The sequence below is a fragment of the Amblyomma americanum genome, chromosome 3, assembly GCF_052857255.1.
Source record: "Amblyomma americanum isolate KBUSLIRL-KWMA chromosome 3, ASM5285725v1, whole genome shotgun sequence".
NCBI lineage: Eukaryota > Metazoa > Arthropoda > Arachnida > Ixodida > Ixodidae > Amblyomma > Amblyomma americanum.
In genome coordinates, this window is record NC_135499.1 from 181,298,842 (window position 1) to 181,319,789 (window position 20,948).

The window sequence follows — 20,948 nt, forward strand, 5'->3', positions numbered from 1 at the left end:
CATGGTCTCGGCTATGGAACAGAAATGACAATCAATAAACGGCACTTCACAAATTGCCTTGCTAGCGCACCGTGCAGCAGGAAGATGTTGTAGAGACAAAAATGACAGCTGCTTTAATAGAACTCGCAAATGTCTACTACATCAATACACTTTTTACGACAACATATTTTTGTCACTGCAGCCCTTGTCGGGAGAAGTGGCGTTTTAATCCAAAAATCACGTCCCAGCCATTGCTGGACCATTTGTTGGATACAAAAGACACCCAGCTAGCACTACATTGGCTAAACATGCAGCTTATTCGTGTGGTTGCGCTTGCGCTTTCCTGCATTTCCTTCTTTCACATACTTTTCTGTGCTGGCAAACCTAAACATGAACTTCGTCATGAAACCGCAGAAGTTGGAAAGGTACGTGATAAGAAATTCTCATTTCACCTCTCTGTACTTCGCAACTTTGAACATGCACCAGACTTGTTCAGTTCCAGGTGGCCTGTCCCCTTTCCGGTGGCATGCAAATAGCTAGGGGCGCGGGTGTGACTCGTGACGCTTTCCTATTCTTGCGTCTCACTCTGCCCGCTTCCGGTCTCTTAACGTTACACCTATCATTTTTCTTTCTATGGCTGGCTGCGTTGTCCTTAATTTAAGCTGGACCCTTTTTTTTGCCTCCACATTTCTGCCCGATAGGTAGGTACCGGTAAGATACAAGTGTTGTATACTTTTCACTTCAGGGATAATGCTGAATTACCATTCATAATTTGAGAGAACCTACCATATGCACTCCACCTCATTCTTATTCTTCTAGTTATTTCCCTCTCATGATCGAGATCAGCTGTCACTACCTGCCTTAAGTAGACGCATTCCTTTACCACTTTCAGCACCTCGCTACCAATTGTGAACTGCTGTTCCCTTGCTGGAATGTTGAACATTACTTTGGCTTCCTGCATATTAATTTTTAGACCTATCGTTCTGCTCCGTCTGTCTAACTCAATGATGATGCTTTTAGTTCATCTCCTGAGTGACTCCTCAAGGCGATTCCATCATCGAATCGCAGATTATTTAGGTATTCTTCATTAACTCTTATCTCTAGCTGTTCCCAATTTACGCCTCTGAGTACCTCCTGTAAACATGTATTGAATAGCGTTGGCGAGAACGTGTCTCCCTGCCTTACGCCCTTCTTTATTTGAATTTTATAGCTAAATTTATGGAGGACTATGGTTGCTGTGCAGCTGCTGTAGATATCTTCCAGTATTCTCACATAAGGCTCCTCCTCTACACACTGATTACGCAATGCGTGCATGACACCTATGGTTTCCATTGAGTCAAATGCTTTCTCGTAATCATTGTAGTCTATACGTAGGTTTTCGGTACATTCTATTCATTTCTCTATTGTGAGTATTGTGAACAGTTCTCTAGTGTGAATATGGTGTATTGTGGAATATTCTTTACGAAAGCCCGCCTGATCATTTGGTTCATTGAAGTCTAAGGTTGCCCTGAATCTATCAGCGATATTCTAAGCGAATACCTTGTAGGCAAAGCAGACAGTAAGGGTATTGGTCTGCAATTTTTCAAATCCTTGACGTCTCCTTTCTTATCAATTAAGACAACGTTAGCGTTCTTTCAAGTTTCTGGTACGCTTCGAGGTCAATGCGTTGCGTATACAGGGTGGCTGGTCTTTATAGCACAATCTCTCCTCCGTCCTTCAACATATCCGCTGTTACCTCATCCTCATCAGCTCCTTTCCCCGTTTGCATTGCTCCTAAGGCATTCTTTACATCCTCTTTCGTTAGTGACGGGATTTCCCACTCCTGTGCGCTAGATTGCCTACTCTACAGATTTGCGTGGATCTCGGCGGCTTCTTTAACTATCTTATCTATATTGCTAACGGCATTGCCCTCTTTGTCTTCCAAGGCTTATTTCTGGTTTTTGCCTATGCCTAGTTTCCTCTTCACCGCTTTCAGCTTACCTCCATTCTTCAGATCATCCTCGACTCTCTCAATATTAAACTTCCTTATGTCAGCTACTTTGCGCTCATTCATTAACTTCGATAGCTACGTTAGTTTTATTCTCTCGGGAGGGGTAGACGCCCTCATAATTTAGCGTTTGTCAATAACATCTTTCGTCTCCGGAGGTAGCTTTCCGGTGTCCTGCCGAACCATCCTACCGCCTACTTCTACAGCGCCCTACGTATTGACAGCCGTGATATTATCGTTCATTCTGTGAACATTAAGACCGTCTTCCTGAGTTAAAGCCGAAATAAAACACAGTTATAGGATATATAGACCTGTATATTTACTTCATATCAATCGAATATACGGAATCTCTTCGGGCGGATAACGTACGGCTCCTTCGTGCGCTTCAAATTTTGAACCCACATTTACTCCTCCTACCGCGTCCTACAGTGCTCTCCTTAGAGGTGCACGGTACAATATTTTATATGCCTCCTCGGTGTAATTATCATACAATATTCACTACATGACACTGTAATGAATGTTCTGCGGGCCCACACTAGAGCTACGCGGCCTGCCATCGTAGCCAATATATCTTGTTCAAGAACCGACAATTCATAGACGCGCAAAGCAACTCGAAACAGTCGCATACAACAATTTCTATAGGTACCGCAAAAGGTAGGCCACGTATTTGTGATCATACACCGATCGCTATGTCCGGCCCTAAAAGAGATTTTAATAATTTACCCTTGTAAAGAATGCCGCCCAAAATTACTGAGCATAAGTATGGTAACTCCCCTGAAAGCAGGACTCCGAGTAAAGCATAAAGGTGACCAAGTTGATGCTTCGGCATGTTAAACTTGGCACGAGCGTAGAAGCAGAAGGCCTAGAATAAGCACACAAAGAGAAGGCTAGACAGGCCAAAAACAACAAAGTGTCTGTCCTTTGTCTTCGTCTTCTACGATGTGGCCAAGTTTAACCCTGGAAGCAGGTCTTCCTCATCTGTAACAAAGATGACGCAAAGAATTCAACACGTTGTTTCTATTTTGTTGTAATACATTTAATGCTGAGTGTACAGGACAGAAATCGCTACTGTATTTAATGTCTGTTTCCCGTAACTACGCAAATAACAGACAACAGATTAGGACTCAGATCCACAAGCTTCCGCTGAAGTACAGCGAATGAAACAGATGGCCGAACTTCTTAATTTCATTAGAAAAAGTAAGCAGAAAAGAACCACTAAGCAGATTGGGAAATAGAAAGTTGGCGCGTAAAAGTAAAACAGGATCATGATTACAATGCGCTGCAACGTATATTTTAGAGGTTCGATAGATTCGTCTACAGCGAACCGAGTGGCCCCTTAGCTGTGGCCACCGTCAGAAGTGCCGGCGGTAAAATTTCGAATTGCACCCCTTCTGTACGAAACGAATGTAAAAAAGAAACATTTGCAAAGGAAGGCGAAGCCGCAGCATGCAAGACATTAAGTTGCAAGTTATTCTGAAACAGACTCAATCCGGTGTATGAGTAGGCATATCCGCGAAAGTGTAAGTCTAAGCAAAGAACCTTGACGCGAAATCCAGCGAGAGTTACCTCGCATCGTGAGATAACGCAATAAGAGACAATCCATGAGACACAAAATTTGTTCATTATCGGACAACACCAAAGTTCATGATGTGTGCGAGATTCTCTTATAATAACTGCCTAAGGCGGGCTCCAATTACAAGGAAAATCCGTGGAAGAAAATTAAAAATGAATCCACAGAGGCTGAACATCGCAAAATACTTAGCAAATGCGACCTGCAGAAAGAGTAGAGAAGCGCCCAAGCTATCACAGCGCACATTCCGTCTCTTCCTTGTGCCCAGTGAAGCGCGGAACAGCGTGCCCAAAAATTGAATAACATCTGAGACGGGATAACCACATGATTTTAGGTTTATTACAATTACAACATTGCTGAGGGCTCTTTATTCTCATAAGAACCAATAATGGTGGAAGGCGTTGTTACACAGAGTGTTGAGCGCCAGGTACTGGACTCGGGATTATGTACCTGGAATCTAGAGTGTTCATTTAATTTCACTTGCGACACACAAAATGGCGGATCTCCTCAGTTAGATAGCACCGCTTTTTTGAAGTGGAATGCGATTGGAATAGGGCTTCCTTATTCCTCAGCACATAGCTAAGTACTAGCCGGCACTTTGGCTACATACGTTCCGATTGGGTGATACTTATATGCTGCCGTTCATAACCTGATAGTGCCTGCCACATGCATCTACACCAGGCTTATTCTGCTGGTAAGTAAATATGTTCCGGGTATGCAGACTCTGCCTGGCCTCAACACATGTGCGGTCAATCTGCACTTTACTAATATCCCTAGAATGTCTGCAGCCAGGTTGTTCAGCACTCAAGCATTGAATACGGTTCTCACGGGAGTGAAGGTACCGGCGTGCGTCTGTATAGCGCATACTGCCAGCAACGCCATCTGCAATACTCTAATACAGACGCGGCACAGTCTTCGTTGCTAGTGCTTTAAGTACCCCGACGCGATGCCAACGAGGCCGCCTCGCGTCTACGCTCCGACTGGGCGATTTTGAACGAGATTTTAGTCGACATTTTTGGCAAGCGGCTAAAAATTAGTGCTAACGCTAATCCTGTAGCATGCAGGAGCTGTCCATGACTATGACGTCGATGACAGCAGCGACTTCCTAGCAAGTCCTCCAGAAATGACAGGACTTCTCCACATAAGTTGAAAAAAAAATTATTTTCGTTTGCAGCGCATGCACTTGATCGAGAGAGTAGTGGGCCACCCCTTACATAAACAAATGTCAGGCGGGGTCAAATTTCACTATGAGCCCTAGCAACACTACATCTCTACTTGCAGGTTTTTGAGAGCTTCCCTCATCTTATTGCTATGTTTGACATCGACAAAGACGGGGACCTCGACTGCGTATCAGCGGTGGGGACAGACTACGACAGCAGTGTGCCACGATTGACATACGTATGGATGTTTCCAGGAGTCAATGGACACGAACCGTACGTATGGCTTCAGCAGAACTGGAAGGATAAAAAGTAAATCAAATAAAAACAACTATTTGAGCTCAATATACACGTCATTAAGATATTCTGAGGTCGTCGGTTCGCATCCAACCGGTGACATGTGGTTCTTTCTTCTGCTTTCTAATCTGCTATTCTCCAGAGATAAGTTACTGACGCTATTATTTCTTATTTAATTAACAAAAGCAAACCATGTAATATCAAGAGAGAAACATTCTCCTTTGGTACCTGGTTTCCGTGAATGTTGGATCCCGTTATGTGATTGAGATACTATGAAATCTCACTCGCTAAAACGAACTCGCCTTTTTAGAGCGTATTTGCAAAAACTAGAGCTCTTAAATGACAGTGACGGAAAATAGTAGCTAGCCTCTCTTAATTGGGTACGCAGGTCTAATCATGAAAAGGTAACTTCCACGAAAGTTGAGCTTTAATAACCTAGAAAAAAACCAAAACAAAAACAAAATACAGGTGTCGCGATCACCGCCTGATTTCAAAATTAAAATACCTGCGTCGAAGCGATTTTTTTTTTGCTTATCCCGAGGCAATACTATTCACTTCAAACAGTGGCAAAGTCTTCCTTTCATAACGGGCGGCGCTAGTTTTATTCGACTGGTGGGAAGTTATCAGAAACAACTTTCTCGCCCATAATTGCGTCCTTTCGCGCCGGACCGAGGGATGATTAGCGAAAACAGGCAGAGAGTCACTTCTTACTGGGAAATAATTGGACTCGGTGGTCGTCAATGTTTCTTAACTCGCAATTTTTCGGAACAGCTCGGTGTAAATACTAATTTACAAGAGCATAAGGCTGGAACGACCTGACTGCAGGTATTTTCAGCCTTCAGAAATGTAAGATATAGCGTAATAACGAATGAGATGGCAACGAACGAGTATCGATATGATGCAGAGAATGCAGCTGACTCTTTTTTTATTCTTACAATGCCCGCAGCGCATTGTAGAGGGGGAACGAAATTTCATAAAACAAATCCACGGTGTAGTGGCCAACCACATAATCTGCGAACACGTTCTAGTTGCTAATGGCACGACGAAGAAATGATTGTCTGAACTTATTTACGCCACATTATTATGGACGAACATTTTAATTCTGATCATTTCGTAAGAAATGTAATGCGGTTCATGTAAGTAAATTGAGGGTATAATTCGGTTGTCTTTAAGGTTCCGTTTATGGTTTATGGGGGTTTACCGTCACAAAGCAACTCGAACTGCGAGGGACGCCGTAGTGAAGGGTGCCGGAAATTTCGACCATCTTGGGTTCTTTAATATGCGTTAACATCGCGCAGTACACGGACCTCTAGAATTTCGCCTACATCGAAACTCGGCCGCCGCAGCCGGCATCGAACCCGCGTCTTTCGGGTCAGCAACCGAGTGCCATAACCACTGAGCCATCGCGGCGGCTTCAATTTCTTTATGATAAATGCTAAAGAACCACTCAAGTCAGATTTTTCCGGCGTTCATTTAATTGCTACCACCCAGTCTTCTTTTCAAATTGGCAATAATGAAAATTTTGTCGAACTGCTCAGTTACAGAGAGTACAGCAACAGATTGTGAACGTGCGGATTAGTCAGCACGCACACGATGGAACGGGACGCACTCGGGGCAGGCATAATCCAATATCGACCTCACATAAACCATATATGCTGCCTGTTTTACTTCCACGGACACATTCTTCCGGCCTTGCCAACGCTACGATAGATTTTATGAAAGCATTATTTATTGTCTAAGGACATAAAGAGGGTATGAATGATGGTCGCAAGAAATCTACTCAATATTATTCGCAGTAAGTATGGTCGTAGACAACCCTAGTGAACGACTCCGCAGTCGTGGCGATCTGTATGTTCGTGAAGAACTTCCTGTGGGTTGTAAGCTTACTTGCTCACGATTCCTGCTAGTGTGAGCCGTCGTGTGAAGCGCCAGCACAGTAAAAAAGCATGCTTGATGAGCTATACTGGCAGTTACTTTTTCATTAATGATTCAAATGAGAGGCCACTGTAAATACATGTGCAGATATTCGCAGATATTTTTCTTCATTTCTCTAAGCACACAAGCCTTTTCACTGCTCCGAAAACATTGAAGACAATGCGGTCGCATCGTGCTTCAAACGGTGACGACGTGCATAAGTCCACGTGTCTGCATGAGCGCATACTATAAGAAAAAAGAAACAGATATAATTGGCTTTTGGGGAAAGGAAAATGGCGCAGTATCTGTCACATATATCGTTGGACACCTGAACCGCGCCGTAAGGGAAGGGATAAAGGAGGGAGTGAAAGAAGAAAGGAAGAGAGAGGTGCCGTAGTGGAGGGCTCCGGAATAATTTCGACCACCTGGGGATCTTTAACGTGCACTGACATCGCACAGCACACGGGCGCCTTAGCGTTTTGCCTCCATAAAAACGCAGCCGCCGCGGTCGGGTTCGAACCCGGGAACTCCAGATCAGTAGTCGAGCGCCCTAACCACTGAGCCACCATGGCGGGTAAAAAATAAACAGACACTTTGCAATCTCAGAGGCCAGCAACAACAACGTCCGGAGCCCGCTGTATTAAGAACAAGACTGCTTCATGGCCTGACTAGCACGTACAACATAGCCCGAACGCCATTGAGAGCTTGCGGCTCTGAACTTGCGAGCAACGGCCACGAGCAGACTGAGCGGACGGAAAGCGAGGCCCAAGATTCAGCGCTCGTCCCATTAACGGCAAAATAACGTTCTGTCAGAAAAGGAAGGGGAGCTGCGAGCTACCAAACGAAACCGAAAATCAGATGCGGGAAACCATAGTGCGGGCGCGTAAAGAACGTGGAAGCAATGTTGAAACGATAGCGCCACTTAAAGTGGTGGGGTTTTAACGTACTTAAACCGAGTAAACGTGCGATTCGTACTTACCAGCGCAAAAAAAAAAAAACGAGGACAAAAGCGAACGACGAGACACAACACTGCGCTTGCGTTGTGTCTCTTCGTTCGCTTTTGTCCTCGTTTTTTGCGCTGCTAAGTATGAATCCACACCAACTAGCCCAACTTTCTGTTCTTATAGACGTGCGAAAGCATATAGCTCCAAGCGTAAAAGGTACGGCCTCATATCCAACCCTCGGAAACGTTCAGGCAGCCAAGACTCCAGCTTATGCAGCAACTGTTTCTATGTTGCGCATTTAAGCACGCTGATTTTTATTTGCAACATGTTTTGTTCACATTTCAGGAGAAATATTTCCTATGTTGTTGTACCCGGACCGAGTCCTGACACGTTCCGCTTCTGGGACAAAAATGGTAAATATGTTTCGGTCAAGAAATGTGGCTGCAAAGTTCGGAAGGTAGCCAGAAAGTTGCGAACGACACTTTATCATTGAGGAGAAAGAAGCACGAGCGCTACGTAAAGGAAGCAATAAATCTTTTGAGAAGTATTCGTTGTTCGGCATGTCATCGAGACGTGATGACGCCGCCCGAAGTACAAACATAACTGGCCTACCCAGGGTTGTTAAAGGAAATGCTGCTGCCACTAACAGTGCTTACTAAGTTCAAAGTAACCACTGAATGAACTTGTTGCACTCGCGGATTTTCCAGTATTTGTGTGAATATCGTTGCGGCAGTGCAACCACTTAAGCAGAGTTTGTTATGCACTCTGAAATATTTGCGCAGATAACACGGCAAAGAATGCTTGCATTTATTTTACAAGCATTAACATCCCGAAGAGACCCAGGCTATAATGGACGCCGTAGTAAAGGCTCCGTATAATTTCGACCACCTAGAGTTCATTAACCTGCACTGACGCCACACAGTACACGCTTCTCCGCCATTTCGCCTCTATCGAAATGCGACACAGCGGCTGTGATCGAACCAGCGTCTTTCGAATAACCAGTCGAGTATGATAACGACTGAGCAACCACAGCGGCTTGAGACTTCTTGATGAAGCGGTGTGTGGCGCACTCCATTATAAATTCAGATGAAGATCAAGTCAAGCTCTATGTTGAGCTTAATCGCCTATTCAAGTGGTGTAGTACGTGGCAGATGTGTGTGAATTATTCTAAGAGTGTTGTTTTCACCATCCCAAATAAGAAGAGCCCATTGAAGAGTCCATTGAAACACGGAAATCAACTTCTTTGTGTTTCTGAATACAAGGAACTATAGGTTTTCACATAGATAATGATCTGCGCTGAGACCATCATATTACCCACATTGCTAATAACGCCATAACAGATTTATATTAATTGAAGCGATGTCTTAAGCTTCTAGCATACAAGTCTCTCGTTTTGCCTCTTCTAAATTATGGTAATATAATGTGGGATTCATTTACTTCTGTCAATATCAGTAAAGAGGAAAGGGTGCAAAGGAAAGCCATGAGGCTCATCTTTAATCAGCATGCCATTACGTCAATTACTCAACTCCGGAATAGAGCAGGTTTGAGGCCATTATCCGACAGAAATAAGACTGCGCTCTTGCGTATCCCCTCTGAAGTTGTGAAAGGTGAACTAAAAAGCAACGCTGATGAATATGTCATGTTTTCGTGTGGCTGGGCTACGACATACATGAATTGTTTTACTTTGCTCCATTTTCAGCCAAAGAATAAATGTTTTCAAATACTCATTCTTTCCACTCTCGGTAGTTGAGTGGAACGTCCTTGACAGTATGTTGGTTGAAATGGATTGCGTGAAAGAATTTCAGGCGTTTGTTTAACTATGTGGTGGGTGGCGGAAACATTTATTGCCAAATACAGGGGGGGGGGGGGGGGGTAAAACACCCCAACATGGCACGAGGCAACTCTTAGGGGGATGCCCTTACAGGGCAAAGGACAGCCCTTGGAGGGCTATCCGCTTCAGGGCGTCGGTAATTATCCGGCGCTGGTAAGCAGCAGTGGAGCTGGCCAGGAGAGTCTCGCAGTATAACTCCGGTGTGGTTGGGGATGGAGGGTGTGGGAAGGTAGGACATATGAGGAGGACGTGAAGAAAGTCTCCCGGTTTCCCGCAGAGCTTACAAGAATAAAGGAATTGATTGGGGTAGTGGGCATGAAGGAGAGTAGGGTAGGGAGCAGTTAGGGTCTGCAGTCGGCGCCAGTGGGAGGTCTAGGTTAAGGTTAGGGAGGGAGCCGGTGGTGCGTAAACGCGCCAGGTATCTCGGTAGTAGTTAAGAATATCTTTGAACGTAAGCAGACGCTCCTGGAATGGTGGAGGAAGTCCAACTCCGGCCCGCAAAGTGAGACCTCGGGCGAGGGAGTGGACCTCCTCTTTACCCGGGAGGCCTGCGTGTGCGGGGGTCCAGATAAGGGTTACGGGGTGGGTGGGGTGCCAGAAGCGTAGTAGCCGAGCCGCGGTGCGGGATATCAGGCCTTTGGCGAAATTGGATAGGGCGGATTTTGAGTCGGAGATAATTTTGGTGGCAGAGGTGGAGGCAAGAGCGAGTGCAATGGCCGCTTCCTCTGCAATTTCCGATGAGTCTGTGGTGACGGATCCTGATGCGATTAGTCGGGCCTGAGAATTAGCGACGCCGAGAACCATGCGGGAGCCCGACGAGTACGCTGTCGCGTCCCCGTAGGCTACCTCGGAACCGTTGCCGTAGACCTTGTGCAGGGCTTTGGCGCAGGCTGCCCTGCGTTCTCCGTCGTGCTCGGGGAGCATGTTCTTAGGGATTGGATGGTTGATGAGATGGGGGCGTAGGTCTGGAGGTAGGGGAATCCCCTCGGTAGGATGGGAGATCGGGGTGATGTCTAGCTGACAGAGTAGAGTGCGGCCTGCCGCGGTACTCGACAGGCGAGTCAGCTGTGCTGTTAGAGTGGCTTCTGCCAGCTCCTCAAACGTGTTGTGGGTGCCGAGGTTGAGGAGCCTGGTAGTAGAGGTGCTGGGGGGTAGGCGGAGGGCAACCTTCGTGCAGCTCCTGAGGGGCGCGTTGATGCGGTCCCACTCCTTCTGCTTTAGGGGGAGGTAGGGGAATGCGTACGCCGTGCGGCTCGTGATGTAAGCTTGGGTGAGGCGGAGAGTGTTCCGCTCTCGCAGACCTGCGCGCCTGTTCGCCACACGCCGAATGAGACGGGTGGCTTGGTGGGCTTGGGCCTGGAGAGTTTGGATGGCGTTGCCATGCGCGCCGTGGGAGTGAAGGACGAGGCCCAGGATGCGAATCTTGGAGACCAGGGGAATGGGGTGGTTTCCTAGAGTGAGTGAGATGGGAGGGTTGGCGGGGTCGTGCGGTCTGGGGCGGCAGAAGAAGAGTTCTGATTTTGAAGGGGAGCAGGCTAGGCAGCGCGCGTGAGCGTATGAGTCGATCGCGCGCGCGGCCTAGCCTGTTCCTATGTGGAGCCTGTTCCTTATCGTTTAAAGTGTTTGAATGCTTTGCACTTCCATTCAGGTGCTTAGTTTTTTTATTTAGAGTATCGTTTTCAAACGTCGTCGTTTATTGTCAACTTTGTACCATCTCGTTGTTTACTGGTGTATTTCCCAGCCTGCCACGACCATTTCTTGGGGCAAGTAATATTATAAATTTAAAAAATAAAATAAAATAAACAAAATTTAGGCTTTCTTGCACATTAGTATTGGTGGTACGGTATAGTAGAGCGCATAAGCAAAAGGCAGAACAGCGTGACACAATACCTAAGATTTCTTAACAAGTGTATAGGCCTCCTTTCTGCAAACTCTGGATAAGTACCACGTGGGCCTGTGCTGTACGATGACGCTATTATTACCGCTACATCGCAAATAACATGTTAACAAGAGACTTCACTCTATTTTCGAGGCCACCATTTTTAATGGGCTCAACTAAGGAGCGACATTCACCATAGATATGAAAGCCCTGAGAGATGTTGACTCAGCCAGACAATTCGGCGACAGAAAAAGGCTATTTCCAAGTGAGCACCTGCCAGTATTGTTCCTCACCGTTATCATGACCTTGCAGGAGATGGGACTGTTCAGACCGGCAGATATGTTTACACGGACTACAAGGAGTGCCTCATTATAGACTTTTACGACATGAAAGGTGAGGAAAAAGCGACGAACCACTCTTCATAAAGCGCATGCTATCAAACTTAGCAGTGAAAAGTCAGTCTGTATTTTATTCTCATATGAACAATCTGTTGTGTTCCTTGTCTTTAAAGCATATGCAGCTTTACACCCACAGCACAGAAATGAGAAGGTGCACTGATATACGATGTATGATGTATTATTTAAGCTGTCCTCTGACAACATAAAAAAACTAAATGAAAGTAAGAGGAAGCCCGTACAAAAAGGCCTTTACCGGGCCTAAGCTTATGTTATATAAACGAAATGAAGAAACGCACTCAGAATGTAGATTAAATAGAAAACCATGTTCCGAAAAATCAAAACAAAACGACTGCCTTTCCCAGAGTTAAAAGCGCGAAGTTGCAGTTTAAAACAAATACAGAAAAGTAAACATGAAGACACAGCAAAAAGAACAAATATCAGGAAATTATGACACAAGCAAGACAGGGGGAACCAGCATATATATAGAACTGAAAAACATAAACAAAACAAAACACGGGCAAACGAAGCAAGTAACGTAGTTTAGTGTGGGCACACGGTGCTAACGAAGCAGTGAATGTGGCAAAAGTAAAATCAGAAGGAAAAAATCGGCTACTCAATAGGGTTAGAGTGCACAGACGTCATGGTAACTAACCGCCGAATTCGATTCAAGAACGCGCCTCGCTTCGATGCTCCAAATCCACTTTGTGGAGCGGAGGAAACAGCAGCTCCGGCAGTCGAGGGAAGGTTGGGATTCCAAAAACGCCGCTCGACGCATCCAACGATGAGCCTTCCTGCACACGAGGAACCTTCATGCTCAGGCCTCTCTCGAGGAGGCTTGAATTGCGCATGCAGACGAGATTATGACGGAAAGCTGGCCATAAGCCGGCATGTAACTGCGTAATGCATACATATTTGCATTTATTTATTTATTTATTTATTTACATTTTTTTTTATTTTTTTTATTTTTGTTTGTTTGTTTGTTTGTTTCGCGATACTCTAAATCTCATCAGGTATTTTTACTGGAGTGTGCTAGAACCGCCTGTATGGATTGCGATACTGGCCTTCGCATAAGTATGCGAAAGGGTAACGGAAAAGAGGTTTAAAAATAAATGACCTAAGTTACTAGTTGACTAGGAAGCGCAAAAAACGGACGAGGGACAGAGTAGGGGACACAAAAGCACGTTCACGAGCTTTTGTGTTTTTGTGTCCACGTCTTTTTGTGTACCCTACTCCGTCCCTCGTGCATTTTTTTGCGGCCCCTAGTATACAACATGCATCACCAACTAGCCCGGCAGCTTGCTCTCCTGAACTAAGTTACTAGCATTGCGTATGTCAATAAGACTGGATAAAATGCTGTTAGCATACATGCTGTTAACATAGGACCATTATTGGTCCTGTTGTCAGGAGTTAACAACGAACCAAAACGTTTTCGCGTCTGGCAACCTTCACCGTCCATGGAGCAGCGTCCGTGTGTTTGTGAAAAAATAAAAGACGATAGAAATAGTACAGGCAGACTCAACAAAGGAGGCACGTATGGGGCTATAGCAGACAGAGGTGAGATGTCGCACTTAGCTGTGATCCAAAACAGAGAGCGATAATTATGGTCACGTGGCCAAAAACTAATGAATACGAAAAGAGTCAAATACAAAAGAAGCTGTAAATAAAACTCAGAGAAGAAGAAGCTGAGCGAGTGTACAGGCTAAAGGTAAAATGTTCTTAATCAGGAGGGAATGAACAGAAAGAAGGAATGGTTGTTAAAAAAAAAAGCGAACATCATTGTCATAGTCCTGCCCAGTGGGAATAAGACTAAATTTTGCTGAAACAGCTCAAAAGAGATAAGACGCCAAAACAAGGAGGAAAACGAAAATAAAAAATAAAGTTGTTGCAGGGAACTTAGAGGAAGAGCTCCTCGAACGAAAGAATGTAGCCACGAAAATGAATGCAAGTAGCAACGGTGCGGAAAAATAGCGACGTCTATAATTTCTTCAGAATTATACAATTCAAGAAAATATGAATGAAAAATATTAGGGGAGGGGGAGGGGATAACAGAAGATATAGAAAACGCAAACTTAGACATGTATATACCCAAAAGCAGACGCTGAACACTAGCAGCAGGATGGAAAATGACCATATATGTATGTAAGCTTTAAGGAAAGGTGTGAATGCAAGGAAATAGCAGGGGGGGAATGAGACAACCAGGAAAGATATAACATAGAGCCGAATGTCAGGATCAAAAGAAAACAAAACGATTCACGATGAGGGAAGTTCAGAGTCCCAAATGGTTCCCGTCTGCACATATGGAAGGGAAGCAGCAAGGAATCCGGCAACTGCACAGTGACCAAAGTGCCTCCATTTGCGTGAATGACATCTTGGTCTCGACGTAGCTTTGAATGCGCCGACGCTGTGTGCGCGCCGTACATTTCTTGCCGTCCCCTCATTGCGCTGGTGCTGCCTTTTTTTTTATTCTCAGAATGCATGCTGTGGACTTCCTGGGATGTGAAAGACGCCTTCTCGCAAACATGCATGGATCAGTACGAAGATAACTGCGACGTCGTAAACATGCCGTACGACCAAGAAACGTGCAGCCCGTTCTTCAATGTTTAACAAGATATCAAGAAAGGATATGGTATATTCATAAACTAGCTGGCTTTGTCGTATTGGTGTTGGTGACATCTTTCACAGATAGTTTTAGTTGATATTTAACTCTTAGTGGAATGTCTTTATAAGAAATTCTACTGCTCGTCCGCGTTGGTTCATATAGCATTAAGTATTCCTTGGAATGTGTCGCAGCAGGTTTGGTGGTAACATCGAGAGTACATGACCATATTCGCAATAAAAATCAGTGTGCACTAATGCGTAGATCCATTCATGACCCTCTTGACACACTTGTCAGTAGAGCTAAGAACGCGAAAGAACAATGTCGATTCATTTATTAAGACGAATGCCAAGGAATCTCCACCATGGCTCAAGCATGGACAGGACATGGGCCACGCGCGAAGTTAAAGTTACAGATCACAAAATTTAATAAAATTCTCACCTCAGTGAACTGAAAATTTTCCTTCAGCTGGCGCGTAGCATATCCGGTCAAGAATATTCACCAGAAAAAAAAAATTCTTCACTCGCAATTCGGGGCCCATTTGGGGTATGGATCGAGCCAGCCATACCCCTAATTAGAAAGACTGTTCTTAATACATGTTCGTCTTGGGAGGCTTTCAATAAAATTCACTTCATGAAGTATACTTTGTGCATGAGACTGCGTTACCCTACGGCGAGCAAGCCATGAGGCGGGTCCGACGCGAAGTAAGAATAAAGAAGCCAAGGTTTCGAACTCGGCGCTCGCCGCGTTGGCGCGAAGAGTCGTCCCTCGTCAAGTCTTCGTGAAATGTCCTGTGGTATGTCGCATAAACTAATACGCGTCGTGGTCCATGTATGAAATGAAGCCATCATTTTTTCTTGCCTAGACTGCCATCCTTTTCGGCGCTCCATTCAGCAGTATCCCGTTGCGTTGTCATGCCGCTGATTAAATGCTGAAATTCGGCCATTCACTAAAAAAATAGCCAGACTTTTTTTTAGAGGTCAGACGTTTAAAACAATTAGAGCTACATTCGCTACTTAACGGCACGGACTTGAGCGTCAGCAGGCATTACTAAGTATGAAACCCGCTATGACACACATGTGGAACCACTCAGCTCGTGCATAACACCGCCTGCGCTCTGGTGAGGCACAGTCCTTGGCCTCGACGGTGAGCTCTTGTCCGGCAAGTACACAGCCGCTATATGAAGCTTGGAGAGGCAAAAATTGTGGGGGTTATTCTTAACGAGACTTAAGAGGCACAGACGCATGGGGTCAACATTTCGTAATAATTTTTTGTTATTACGCAGGCAGTTAGACCATAATACCTTAGGTGCATAAGAATAATGTGACTTGAAGCAAACAACTGCTCCGATAGGAAATATGCGCGGATCTCCACAGTTCCAAGTTCACAATTATTAAACAGCAGAGCTCCGCGTGTTAACTTTCTGGTGTGTAATCATGTGCGTCGTACGCACATTTATGTAGCGTACCATACGCTGTTTTCATTTTCATGGTGGTCATTGGAAACACTTCACAACTGTTGTGCCAGGCAGACTGGTAGCTTTTGCTTGAAGTGCGAACCATGCAGTGCGCAACAGTATGCAAGGCGTGCATAGTGGCCAGTTCGATCTGGATAGATCTTTCTGCAGGATCAAGACGCGCATTAGAGTAGTTGTTGAACTGCAGCATTTAACAAAAGTTTTGAGCCTGAGGGATTTGATTCCGTGCAATGATGGCTCTTAATGCACCGCCAGCGTTCTGGATCGCGTAAACACGAGGGGAACACTCAACCACCCACGTCTGGAATTTCGGACTTCTACGTATACTGCTAGTACTGCACTACAATTCTTGAATCCAAAGCTCCTCTTTACTTTCTCTAAGAATGTATTTCAACAGCCAAAAACACACTTGGCTCAATACAGAAAGAAAAGGTCATAAGCAATGAAAATATAGAAAGGTAGGCTAATGCTGGTGCGTACTATTGTTAGACCTCTTGAACGTTTTGTAGAAAAATGCTGTAAAAAAGCAATATATCAGCACCTTCGCCTTGCGCGCTCGAAAGTTGCCCCGTTACAAGCCTCGGAAGCTTATATGAGATGCAACAGCTGGGGGGGGGCATGTAATAGGCTAACACAACTCGCATATCGTTTTTACACTTTTCGAGTAAGATTGTACGAACGAAAAGTAGACAAGTTAATCTCTCTCGAAGAATACGATGACAGCGAAGAATGTTTAACAAGAACATCTTGCACATTTAAAAAATCGAGGTTAAAATCGGGGTGTCTTAGTTTATTAGATGATGAGATGTCGGATGAAGTGCCTAAAGTGGAAGGTGCTGCTTAAACGCTGCTCCGTTCCTCCACGATAGTGGGCAGAGTGCCCACTTTGGCAGCTGGCAGTTAAGTTACTGATTGATCGCTCGAGAAGCGTAATCCGGGCCGCACAATTTAAGGCCCACAGCTTGGAGCACCTGCCGTCGCAGGGCAGTGGCGCATCGCTTGACCGCTGCACCGCTGCCCTAGGAGGAATATGAGGACTCCCAGAGATCTATGAACGTAAATTAGAGAATGACCAATTCTGCATATATGTAAATTAAGCCACTACGCTATCGCGTCATAACCTTAAGGTGGAGCTTGAGTTTCCCCTCCACTTTTTCCGCACTTTGTGACAAGTGGTGTACATATAGGGTGGCTGCTGTCTTTTATATTCTCCTAATGTTTTCTTTTGTATAGGACTAATTTCGTTGACCGTGAGCGAAAAATCCCCCAGAAATCCCCAGAGAAGTAACCTAGGAGGCAGGTGACCTTGTGACGTCATCACAACCTGCCCTCCGGATTGTGAGAAAACAGCCCGCCGTGGCCGGTGGCAGTTAAATTAATGAATGATCGCGAGACGTTCCTGGCAGGAGCAACCTGGATCGCACAAGTTTCACCTGCCATCGCAGGGCAGTGATGTATCGCTTAACCGCTGCACCACTGCGCCAGGAGCGATATGAACACTCCCAAGGGAGTATAAATGTTAACTAGAGAATGTCTAATTCTGCACATATATTATCTATCGCGTCATGCCCTTAAGGCGGAGCTTAAGCATCCCCTCTAATTCTTCGTACTGACGTAGCGGTGTTCACAAAATAGTATGGTCATGCTGTGAGATACAGCTTTAACAACCAGAGAGCAAGATGAATAGAGGGAGGCTATTCAGTGAGCAGCTCCGTTTTCGTGTGCAGAAAACTACGTGCCGAAAACTAGATATGGAAAGGGGAATAAATAAACACAGAAACTAAAAATGCAGCAATCATGGCGTGCGTGCACCAGTTTTTACATACTGTGAGAAGTCGCTTCGGTACACGCTCCGCGGTTCACTAGCGGACAAAATATAGTAGTCATCTAAAACACGATATTATAAAAAAAAAACACGCCGACGAATTGGTTACATGAAGCCCGGAGGTCGCCTATCAGGTCCTGTTTTGTGGGGACATGTGTATATCTTTCGGGAGTGTCCGTTGTGGAAACGCAGACATAAAAGAGCTAAGTATACCTGTGCGCAAAACGTTGGCTCCCACTTGGTGACGCCAGCAGGAGCTCCGCTTGCTGTCCTGCGTTCGAGCGAACAGCTGTAAAATTAGCCACGGGTGTCACATGGCCAGAGAGATAGTTGAGGCTTAATAAATAAAAAAGCAGCAAGACATTTGTGTCACCAAACTATCTGTTTCTTTACGAGAACGAGGAAGATGCGTGTCCGGACCGGGGAGGCACGTGACTTTTATTCCTGTGCTCTTCTGCCTTTCGCGCTCTTTAACCAGTGTGCATGTGCACTTGTTATTACAAAAGGCTCTTTTTTTCCTCACAAATATCACGGAGTAGTTCAGTGGTTCTAGCGTCTGGTGTTCTTCTTTTTGTCTTTAGCTCTTTAACCAATTCTAGATGTATGATATATAAATACAGAATGAGTTTCTAGACAGCAGGGTATGGTTTCCATGCTGTAAATTGTTTCTCTAAGTAGCAAAATTAAGCTGGGACAGTACGTTATCTAGCGTTTTTTTTATATACAGTCTGAATCTTGCGGCTAAGAAAAATATGATGTATTCCAGGAAATAAGGGCACATTTGTCTATTCAAATAAGTTCGGCTAAAGAAATGATGAAAGATACAGCCGAGATGCAACCGTTCACGAAAATTAGTTATTAACGCACATTGGTGTTTTGATAATGTGATCAGAAGGCCTGCGAGACTCTTTCCGGGGGAAATAAAAAACAGCCAAGATCTTTGTGTTTTTACATCTTTAAGAGCGATATTCGCTCTTAGAGTTGAGAACCCTAGCCCACACCGCCGATAGTCCGCACGCTCCTTTGCACTGCGTATATCAAGCAATTCTGGACAAAAGCATTTTTGAACCGGAAACCAAATATGAATTATGAACACAATTTTTTCATATAATGTAAGATATAACTACAACCATAAAACACTACAACAATAAAAAACCATGTCATGCTGAGCCACCTGGTCTATTTACACCTCCGTTTATATGCAGAGGCCAATTATCCGCCCCCCCCCCCCCCCTATCTCCCCGCCGCCACGAGATCAGCTTCTTAAACCACCGGATAAAAGTGCCAAGCTAGTCGCAGCCTTCTTGGGGCCAAAGGAAATTATATAACGAAATTAAATTAAGCTCAATGAGCGACTAAAATGGGGGGCTTGGAACACGGGCGTTTTGTCTCATCACTCCAACATCCTTGTCAGCTGTGCACGCTCGACTAATCGTCAGAGTCGGCGAACCAGGAGTCGACTGCCATCAAGACTTACAAGGCGCTGTTTTGTTTTTCACAAACTACTGCCTTGATTGACAGATTGTGACTGTGTTTCCCGTCCCTTCCATCTTCCCTCTTTAATCCCCTCATTCTTTTCCCCAGTGCAGGGTAGCCAACCAGAAACCTTTCTGGTTAACATCCCTGCCTTTCCTCCCTCTCTGTATCTATCTCTGTACACGGGGGCCGTTCGCACCGGCAACGACTTTTATTCGACCATCACTCTATTAGCATTCCTCCGGCGCCGCTTGACTACAAGTTTGACAAGCTTACCGTGTTCCAGTCTGTAGCGTTACAAAACATCTTTGGTGAAACGTCGCTGTCCCCGACGCGCACCGTGCGAGCGTCTATACGTGACAAGCATTGCACACCTCTGAATAAACTGTACTCCGAGGTCCAGATAGGCGATGACACAAAGAATAAATAAAAAAATAAACGTAATCCACTTCAGAACGCGACTGTGCGTTTCCGGTGGGGCGAAGTAAATGGGCTAACGCATTTCGGCCGTCATTGCGGCCTTGCATCTACCTAGTAACACGAAAGCGAAAAAGCCATTAGCAGCTCGCGAGGAGAGGGCTTTCGCGCAGACTGCCTTTCCGCGCACTAGGAAAAACATAGTGGCACACAGACACAAGCGGTATTAGTCGAGACAGTTCCCGCTGCTTATAACGACGCTTACAAAACAGGATAGGAAGTTTGTCGCTGCACAGATAATCTGTTCTGCACACACAGCTCTGCTTAGAGTGATTTAGGAGACCAAATTAAGAGTACATAATCGTGTGAGCTTACCGTGAGTGGATAATTGAGTTGGATTTCGCTGAAAACGTAATCCACGAGAGAACACGCCGACTTCACCGGCGACGCCGAACCATCCGAGAACACAGCTGTTTGCAGTCTGAATGATTTTCAGCCGTACCGCGATAAAATGCATAAAATGTGTAACAGAAACCGATTTCACAGCCGTATCTTTACCATTCGAACTCTTGCCGTGTGCAGATAGACCCGGTATCCAAGGCCACACAGGGCAATTGATTTACAAATTCAAATTATCCACTCACGTACGTTTTAATACCCGTATTGTTTTCGCGAGAACAAAACCTAAATCTTTCCGCTTTGTTCAAACGCCCGCGTCTCTCGAATAGCGTGCGGCACACTTTTCGAAAAATAATAAAAAGTTGCATGGCATAAAGTCATTTTTTGCGTATGTGCTTAGAAAGCTGGCGTGGGCGACATCAGCGTGTCATCGGCTACGAAGCACTAGGTATATGGGGATGAACGGAAAAATACTCGCTTTGTGATAGTTTCGTCGCAGCTCTTTTTCGCGTGATTGCAAACGGCAAAGGTATAAAGAACAGATGTTAATCGCTCAGAGGACCATGCTCTTTGACACTCTCGTAACAATGTTTTCAAGAGGGGCACGTCCTTAAATTCTCACAGCCGTATGGCCCCCCTTTATTTTGAGGAAGTATTGAAGAGAAATGTGGAGTCCCTGATGAAACGATTCTGGGTTATGTGAGTTGCACAGTAACAATGAAAAGATGGAATGGAATTGTCTAGAACGATTCCTTTAAGGCAGACCGTGTTCGTTTGATGTAGAATAATTTGCGGGCACTCT

General features: G+C 45.1%; 1 protein-coding gene across 1 annotated transcript; it reads left to right on the forward strand.

Annotated features, from left to right (window-relative positions):
* Nucleotides 1-287: 287 nt before the first annotated feature.
* On the forward strand, nt 288-14,560 carry LOC144124292 (uncharacterized). The gene is made up of 5 exons (XM_077656928.1): nt 288-404; nt 4,818-4,969; nt 8,194-8,261; nt 11,871-11,951; nt 14,427-14,560. The coding sequence occupies exons 1-5, from the start codon at nt 288-290 to the stop codon at nt 14,558-14,560; spliced, it is 552 nt and encodes a 183-aa protein (XP_077513054.1).
* The last annotated feature ends 6,388 nt before the right edge of the window (nt 14,561-20,948 follow it).

Excerpts from the sequence above, each read along its gene's own strand:
- LOC144124292 (XM_077656928.1), top strand. The coding sequence starts at position 288 with ATGCAGCTTATTCGTGTGGTTGCGCTTGCGCTTTCCTGCATTTCCTTC. Across the intron at positions 405-4,817 it reads AAACCGCAGAAGTTGGAAAG|GTTTTTGAGAGCTTCCCTCA; the intron begins GTACGTGATAAG and ends CTCTACTTGCAG. Across the intron at positions 8,262-11,870 it reads CCGCTTCTGGGACAAAAATG|GAGATGGGACTGTTCAGACC; the intron begins GTAAATATGTTT and ends ATGACCTTGCAG.